The 9557-nt window shown below is 45.4% G+C and overlaps 1 protein-coding gene across 1 annotated transcript; it reads left to right on the top strand.

Annotated features, from left to right (window-relative positions):
* The first annotated feature begins 7308 nt into the window (after positions 1–7308).
* On the top strand, positions 7309–9305 carry LOC147967921 (uncharacterized). The gene is made up of 2 exons (XM_087522587.1): positions 7309–8409; positions 8493–9305. The coding sequence occupies exons 1-2, from the start codon at positions 7679–7681 to the stop codon at positions 9127–9129; spliced, it is 1368 nt and encodes a 455-aa protein (XP_087378713.1). The 5' UTR covers positions 7309–7678; the 3' UTR covers positions 9130–9305.
* Positions 9306–9557: the final 252 nt, after the last annotated feature.

Genomic DNA, 9557 nt, shown 5'->3' with positions numbered 1-9557 from the left:
CTATACCCATGCCCTACCCATGACCTAACGGGTAGGGTATGGGTACTACCCATGGGTATAAAATTATGCCCATACCTTGCCCATGCGGGTACGGTATCCGCGGGTAAGCATACCCATGGGTCAAATTGCTAGCTGAGTTCGAATCATGTAGAGAGCAATACTTTTTGCGTTTTTATAGGGGGTCCGTCTACGTCTCAGTCGACTGAGACTTCGCCAAGTCTCAGTCAGATGACATCATCCTGGACAAAGTAGGCCCGTTTTACCTCCCTCTCTGTTGAATTTTAATTTCCCCTGTTATGGGCTTGGGGTGTGGGCTTTGTTTGTTTGTCCTTTTTGTTTTTGCTGTTTGTTTGGCCCGTTACGCAGCAAATGGAACTGCTAGCTCTCAGGGTCGCAGACCTGAGACGTCCCGTACTTGAAGTAAGCTAGAGTTCCAGTGAACTACTAGGACAAGTGAGCTGGACACTCCAGGGAACAAGCAAAAGAGATGCTAGTGCTAACTCTATAGAAAGAGCAAAAATATTACCGAGATACTCCCTGTGTCCCAAAAAAAAGTATAAAAGATAGTACCAAACAATACATCTGTAGTTTTAGAAAAAAAACTGAATACAAATGCACCATTATGCATCAGCACTACTGAAGCTGAAGCTGCGGAGTGGAGTGGAGGCATGCATGAAGCAGGCTACACTCAATATTCATCAATCCTGCTGCCCCCAGTTACATGAATAAACAACACATCGATCGATCTCACTAATTTCATACCATAGTCCATGCATTTCAGCAGGCCCATTTTCACACAAGCAAAAATCAACTGTGAGAAAAAACAATGTGGTTCTGACAGAAAACACATACAGACATGATTTCAGCTTTGGTATAGCAAAAATCACACATACCTGCAAGTGGTTCAAATTTAGTAAAGGGGGTCTTGATTATGTTGACAAAATGATGACAATTGGATTCCCTCTCAACTGTACCAGTTAGGTAGATCAGACAAGCACATCTAATAATGACCAAAAATATCTATAAAAAATTTCGCAACCCTGAGTGGTCCTTGATCACGATACAATATGCGTCAGAAAATAGTAGTAGCAGCTAAGAATACTACACCAAAATCATTTAAAATTTGCATCAGAGATAGTTAAGTTGAACTCCCCCTCTTAATGGTACTCGTTGATCTGTCGTAGTTGACCAGAGAGCTAGATCGATCAACTACAGTGAGAAATGCTACAGGTGCAGATCACTTGCACGGTATTACTACATCAGGAGTGGTCACTTACAAGGATTTTGTTTCCCTTCCTGAATGGGTTCTTGAAGATAGCCTTGTGGGCAGCAACATGGCACATGCCCCAAGGGGAACAAAATTACCTCGAGCTCAAGCATGAACACGATGAACTTTCCCCCAATCCCCCACAAAAGATATCCCTTCCGATCCCAGCCACGTATCTCCATTCAACGTTGGCTATTCAAATCGTTCTCTCCATTTCGCGTTCAAAAAAGTACAAGGTCGAGCCAAACAGCACTGATTCACTCCCTCAGATTTGTGATTTGCACAAAAAAAGGCACAAAAAATACATGCCAAAAATCCCTCATCTACACCTGCAACTCCCTCTCAGAATTGTGATTCGCACCAAATTATGGAACCCTAGCCAACAAAACATTGACATCCCACAACTCGATTTGGCCTCACGCACACGGCAACGGGGGTGCAACTTTGGGGGTGGAGGGGAAAAGGGGCCGGTAGCTTACCTCGTCCGCCGGGCAAGACGAGTCTGGAGGGGCGCCGGCGTCGCCAAGCATCTCGTCGTCAACGACTTCTGCCGCAGAAAACTTCGATGTGCCCGCCCCCGTGATGCGGCTTCCTTGCTCAACCATTCTCTCTTAGACTCTTGAGCCTGGGTCCACATTCCGGAGACTTGAAGAAAAATAAAGATACTTTCCTAAAAAAAGATACAAAACAATTGATTTTTAGTTCTAATTCCTTGGGAAAACAAATCTTTTTAATGCAAAAAGAAAAATGAAAAATAAAAAGGTTTGTACTTTGTATATGATTTTACAAAATATAACAAACAAAGTTTTCTTGAAAACTGCCCGCTCCCCCTGTGGCACTCTGACCAAAAAGACAAAGCTAGTTGTGAGATCATGTGCTCGATTTGTGTTTGCGGACACGGCAAAAAATGGGAATTGTGTTTGCCTAGTTGAGGGGGAGGTATCTTACCAACCCCCTCACCCTGTTGACCATTCCGACAAAGCAAAAAAGCCTAGTTGCAACCATGTTGGTAAAAAAGACATGCAGTTGTAGTCCAAGGACAACGCTTACAGTTGCATGACTAGTTTTCCCCTCTCCCCACTGCTCTCTCTCTCTTCCCGCCGCCCCCTCTGACGAAACAAAGCTCCCAATTGCAAAGGTGTTGGAAACACATGTAGTTGGACATGCGACTGTCCCTCTCTCTCTTCCCGCCACCCCTCTGACAAAACAAAGGGCCCCAATTGCAACCAAGTCAGAAGACATGCAGGTGCGTGACTATAGTTGGACATGGAACTGGCCCCCTTCTTCTTGGTCCCTTCGACAAAGCAAAAGCGAAGTTGCAATGAAGTTAGAGGACATGCAGTTTCGTGACTATAGTTGGACATGCAACTGCCCCCCCCCCCTCTCTTGCCGCCGCCCCCTCCAACAAAACAAAGGCCCCGGTTGCGACGAGGTTTGAAGACATGCAGTTGCGTGCCTAGTGTGGGACATGCAACTGCCCCCCTACTCATTAGTTCCTTCGACAAAGCAAAAAAGCGCAGTTGCAACCAAGTTAGAAGACATGCAGCTGTGCCACCATAGTTGGACATGCAACTTCCCTCCCCCCTCTTGCCGCCGCCCCGTCCGACAAAACAAAGGCCCCAGTTGCAACCAAGTTTGAAGACATGCAGTTGCGTGCCTTGTGTGGGACATGCAACTGGCCCCTCTCCTCGTCGGTCTCTCTGACAAAAAAAAGTCTAGTTGCAACCAAGTTAGAAGACATGCAATTGCATAACTACATTTGGGTATGCAACTGACCCCTTCTCTCCCTGCCGCCCTCTCCGACAAAACTAAGATACTTGTAGTTGCAACCAAGTTAGAAGACATGCAATTGCCACCATGTAGGAGCACATGTAATTGCATGACTACAGTTGAGCATGCAACTGGCGCCCTCTCTCTTCCCGCCGCCCCCTCCGACAAAACAAAGGCCCCATTTACAACCAAGATAGAAGACATGCAGTTGAATGACTACCGTGGGGACATGCAATTGTAACCCCCTCTTCCTGTCGCCCTCTCCAACAAAACAGAGGCCTAGTTGCAACCCATGTTGGAAGACATGTAGTTGCATGACTACAGTTGGACATGCAACTAACCCCATCTACATGTCGCTAGCCCCCAAAAAAACAAAACCCCACTTGCAACCATTTCGGAAAGACATGCAATTGCGTGACTATGATTAAACATGCAACTGGCCCCTCTCCTCGTCGGACCCTCTGACAAAACAAAAAGCCCAGTTGCAAGCATGTTAGAAGACATGCAGTTGCGACCATGTTGGAAGGCATGTAGTTGCATGATTACAGTTGAGCATGCAACTGGCCCCTCTCTCTTGACGCCGCCCTCCTCCAACAAAACAAAGGCCCCAGTTGCAACCAAGTTAGAAGAGGTGAAGTTGCGTGGCTAGTGTGGGACATGCAACTGGTCCTCTCCTCGTCTGACAAAACAAAAGCCAAGTTGAAACCAAGTTAGAAGACATGCGGTTGCGACCATGTTGGAACACATGTTGTTGCATGATTATAGTTGAGCATGCAACTGGCCCTCTCTCTCTTGCCGCCGCCCCTCCAACAAAACAAAGGCCCTAGTTGCAACCAAGTTAGAAGACATGCAGTTGCATGCCTAGTGTGGGACATGCAATTGGCCCCTCCGACAAAAATAAAAGCCGAGTTGCAACCATGTTAGAATACATGCAGTTGCGACCATGTTGGAAGACACGCGGTTGCATGACTATAGTTGAGCATGCAATTGGCCCCCTCTCTCTTGCCGCTGCCCCCTTTGACAAAAAAATCCGCAGTTGCAACCCAGTTAGAAGACATGCAGTTGCGTGCCTAATTTGGGACATGCAACTGGCCCCTCTCCTTGTCCGACAAAACGAATGCCCAATTGCTACCAAGTTAGAAGACATGCAGTTGCACCATGTTTGGGAGACATGCAGTTGCATGACTATAGTTGAGCATGCAACTGGCACCATATTTGGAAGACATGTAGTTGCACCATGTTTCAATGATTCAATGTAAACAACTAGTTAACTAGGGGTCCCTTCAGAAACCAGGGAGAAAAAAAGAAAAAAGATCAACCTTCAACAAATATATTCTGTGATGGTGAGTATAAACTAAGAAAATAAGGATCAGAAAAAAAAACAGAGGCTGCGGAGTTAACGCTGTGATTTTGAACTCCTTCCAGACATACATGTTGATGCCACTTGCCCTGCTCTCGTAGTTGCAAGTGTTCAGACAAACTCTGCAAACCATCTCCTATGCACATAAAAGGGCGCCGAACATAAATGTGTGCTAGTGAGACGCATACATATTCAGCTAATGATTTTAGTGCAATACTTGTATGCTTCCGAACGAAAAGGATTTCGAGATAATGATGAGTTACCATTGGCATTGCCGCTGATGACAAAAAGATGTATTTACAATGCGATCTGGAGATAGAAAAAGATGGATCTGCCAAAAGACCATATTATCTTGATTCATTTACAAAAAAATGAACATCGTACTGATTCATATGGTCTCAGCAAAAAAGAAGAAAATTGAAAAAACATGATGTTGCTAGAAACTTAGTTTCATTAATCATTCTCTTTTGATTTCACAAAAAGAGAGATTTGAACATGGTACTGATTAAATAGAGTCTCAGCAAAAAAACTTACAAAACAAATAAACATGCCCACTCCTAGTGATAGATTTAAGTAGTAATTTCTCCTATTTACAAGGAAAGATTTCAAAAAACATGCTACTGATTAGATAGGGGTTCTGAAAAACAAATAAACATACCCACTCCCACTGATACATTCAGTGATACTCTCTCTTGTTTCGAGAGAAAGATTTCAAAAACATGCTACTGATTAAATAGAGTTTCAGCAAAAATCTAAATAAACAAACAAGGGACTGAACCACTCCTAGTGATGGCTCAGTAATACATAGGAGGGGATTTGAGTTCAGTAATAATCCTCAAAACATGTAACTGATTCCGCAAAAAAATGTTTTGGCAAAATCATATTCTTCAAGCTACTATAATCTGGACTAAATAAACAAACAACGGACTGAACCACTCCTAGTGATGGCTCAGTAATAGATATGAGGGGATATGAGGGAACCACTTCTAGAGACACCAAATATCCCAGAAGAACCGTATCGGTGTTAGCACTCACCAGATCGAAAAAGCTGCCCAAAAAAAGAATGACTAGCAAAGATTTTATCCTAACAAAAAAATGCCAACTTAGCAGGCCTAAAACACATCTCTCTTGTCACCTACTGATGTACACAGGGTGTAAAAATGCACTCTACTCTCTCTCTTTACCCCTGGATCAATTACTATAGCAGATTCTTCACGCTAAGAACCCTAAGAAAAACTTCTCTATAGTACCTACAAGCATAAAAAGAATGGTGTTGATACTACTACTTTCAGTACAATCCAAAGGAGAAAACACTTCATCTCAGTCTCTTAGGGATACTAAAATTTTAGTACTACTAGTTGTAAAAAATCTTTACTGGATAAAGCCTCAGAAACAGAGCAAAAAGAAAAATCAGAATGACAAAATAGGTGCCACATAAAAACAGAGCTTTATTTATCGAGGTAAGTGAATCTAGCTACAAGCAAAGAACCAGTTTCATCCTCAAATTCACCACGCCGATACTGCCAATCGACACGCGTGATCGAGAGACACTATTATGCATGAACACACAAAAAATCAAAACTAAAAATAAAAAAGGTCTAAACTCTGGGGACGATTCCATGCTTGAAACTACTAATCAAATAGTACTTGATACAAACAAGATAAGCAGGGCAGACAGGAAAGTATGGCCAGACAAAACCTGTATCTACTGAATACATGGGCAGAGTGACAACTCCAACAGTGCAAGAGACATGTACTTAGCATCGTGCCATCCCAGGATGGGACCTCATGTCCCTGACTCACACCAAGCCCTGCATGGAATTATTCAGACTAAGAAGCAAGAACTGAACTAACTGAAGCTAACTAAAATTAAAGACTAAAATGTAGTTAACTTGGAGTGAGGTCTGCAGCACCTAAGAAGGCCTACCAGCCACTCACTCTGGCCCGCCTTGAGGCACTACAAAACATCTTGAACTCATACGTGCAACTACCCCACCTTTACATCCACATGAACCACAAATAACCACCTCCATTCTTTGACTGCTTGAAAAATAAGGACACACACAAAATGGCTAAAAATCTTGGAGCCGATTCTACGCTTGAAGCTATTAATCTACACTTCATCCAAACAAAAATCAACCAAATCCCCTTCAGATCTACGGTGTAGCAACAACAAACAAGACAAAAAAACAGATGGAGAAGAAGGTAGAGGAAACTCACTCCATCAGCAGCGCCGGCCATCCTCTCTCATTGGGCGTGCAGTAGCAAGTCAATCTGTTCGTTGAAGAAAACCTTGGAGCTCGGCGTCTCTTCTTCCCCTGTGGAGTTCTTTCGATTTGAGATTGGGGAATGGATGGAATGAGCTCCCACTGCCCGTTTCCCTCTTCTTAATTACCACACAGGTGGTAGCTTCCCATTCCTCTCTCTTTAATGCGGCCCAAAAAAACGAAAAAAAAGACCGCCCCGAACACTAGCCCAGCCCACAAAAGCAAAACGCTTGCGCGGGATCGCGGTTCGACAAAAAAAAAGGAAACGGGCCGGTCTGCGCCTTAGACAGGCCGAAACAAAGACAAAACGCCCCAACACAAATCTACAAGCAACACAGAGATCGAACGGCTGCCCAGTCGACTGAGACTTCGCGAAGTCTCAGTCGACTGATTTTTAGCAGCTCCGTTTTATAGGAGCTCCCAATGCCCTTACCTAGTAGTAAGAGACAAAAAAAAAACTTAGTAGTAAGTCGGAGATAGCAATAGGGTCTTAATGTAAAATCCCATAAATTGCTTGCAGCCCATTTCATCCAGTACTGTTTGTTTCTCCTTCGATGGGCCGAAGAGGCCTCAAAATATATAGGGGTAATTTATTTTATTATATAAAGAAAAAGCCTGGAAATACGCAGTGCGGTAGGGTTACGAGTGGACGGCCTGAGCACTGCCGTTCCATCCTCACAGAAGAACAGCCGCCGCCACTCTGCTCCGGCGCGCTGCTGCCCTGCGACTACCTCGCCTGGAGCTGCCGCCGGCGCTTCTCCCCTGTCCCGCGCCACCGGTGCCGCCTTCCGTCGTCCCTCGCGCCGCTGCAGGCGTGCTGCCCTGGCCGAGTTCGTCGCCGGGGGCAAGGCTGACGACGCATCCAGAGGCATCGGTGACTTTCAAGGATAGGTCACCGCCTCCTCTGCCACGCCAAGAGGTCGCGCGGCGCCGCGGCCGGTCACCTCCGATCAGCCCACCCCCACGCCGATCAGATCTGCCCCCCTCCGGCCACGACGGTGTCTGACGGTCGGCATGGATATGGAGCGCACTGACGTGCTGGTCGACATCCTCCGCCACCTCCCGCCGCGCAGCCTCGCCGCATCCCGCTGCGTCTGCACGTCCTGGCGGGCCACCGTCGACCACCACCGTCTGCTGCGCGCGGACCTGCTCCCGCTCTCCGTGGACGCGGTGATCTGGGACAATGATACCATAGACGCCCCGATGCTCTTCGCCCGCCGCTCAACGGCGCGCTACATCACCAGCAGGCTCGATTACCTCGAAGAGGATCCCGACTATGGAATGTACGCGGGGGAGATGAGGGATTACTGCAATGGCCTCCTCTTGATTCAGAACGACACGGTGGTCAATCCCGCCACGCGGCAGTGGGCGCCATTGCCCCGGCTGCCGTGCGCGTGCTCGCCCGATGGGGATTGCGGGCGCTGCCACAACAATCGCTACCTCGCATATGACCCTACCATCTCGCCACATTACGAGGTATTCTTCATTCCTCGTATTCCCTGTGATGTACCCGATGACATGGCCTGCACTATGGAGTGGCCACCTTCGCCGTATACCATGTATGTTTTCTCGTCCAAGACAGAGTGTTGGGAAGAGAGGTCATTCATGCGAGAAGGGGATGCTGCCGGAACAATTGACGATGTGAAATCACATCGGAAATCTGATCAGAATTTGTACTACGCAGCTTACTGGCAGGGGTCACTTTACGTTCCTTTTAGGCAAAGACACGGTGATTTTCTACTGAGGTATTACTCATACTCGGACACTCAATGATCATGTTTATGATTATGTTGGTAATTGATCTTTGTGGGTGCTTTGTTTTTTGTAGAATAAACTTGTCGAGTGATAAGTACCAAGTAATTGAGTTGCCAAAAGGAGGCATCAGATCACTATCTCGTCTAGGAAAATCGGAAAAAGGGGTCTACTGTGTATTGTATATCGATGGGAGATGCACATTTCAGGTTTGGTTTCTTCATGAATCATGTGGTCTTATAGACTGGGTTTTGAAGAATGAAATAAACCTTGAGCCAGTATGGACAAAATGTTTCTGGAAACATCTTGACAATGGACCATGGATCTCACAGTCTCCTGATCAGAGAGAGTTGTTGTTGAAGAATGAAGTAAACCTTAAACTTGTAGATGAATACAATGAAGCACTAGCAAAAGATGATTTTGAATGGGACTCTGATGATGAAAATGTTGTTAGCACTGGAGACTGGCCTAAGAAGTGCAGCCCTAACCCTGAAGCTTCTCTTTCTCTTGATTGCCTCGGATTTCACCCTTACAAAGAAATCGTCTTGTTTCGTGGGGACGATGATGGTGCTACAGTTGCTTATCATTTAAATAGCTCCAAGGTTCAGTACTTGGGAGAGTTGGATCCTGAGATGAGCCTTGACCATTACGGTATAGAGATCTCTTTTGCGTACACCCCATGCTGGACTATGGACTTACCTGGAAGTAAGTAATGCCAAGTCGTAGGCTTACACCCCATGCTGGACTATGTACCTAGACTATTATGGTAGTTTGCAGCTTATCTGGACTTACCTGGAAGTAATGTTGTTACCTGGAAGTAAGTGTAACCTTTATGATATAGAGATCTTTTCATTCCATTTTTCTCAGCGTGGAGTTAATCCAATTCGCAATCTATTAGTATCGTGCTGATTTTTGCATTGGTTTTCATCATCCTATAGGTGGAATCGGTTCAGTCATGTCAATCTTTTATTTGTGTCCTAGCAATATTCTTTTTGAATTATCTTATGAATTTCATCTTTTTCTTGGAAAAACTAAAATCATAATAATCATTCCTTGATAAAGGGAGCTCACATGGGCTCAGGACACAGAGTTTCTGAGCCCCAGCTCAAATGACCTCGGATGAACAGTAAAATTCAAAAAA

Source organism: Triticum urartu, chromosome 5A (genome assembly GCF_056163025.1).
Source record: "Triticum urartu cultivar PI428250 chromosome 5A, HENAU_Tu73, whole genome shotgun sequence".
Lineage (NCBI taxonomy): Eukaryota > Viridiplantae > Streptophyta > Magnoliopsida > Poales > Poaceae > Triticum > Triticum urartu.
The sequence above is the reverse complement of the archived record's forward strand: the minus strand, read 5'-3'. Positions and strand labels throughout refer to the sequence as shown.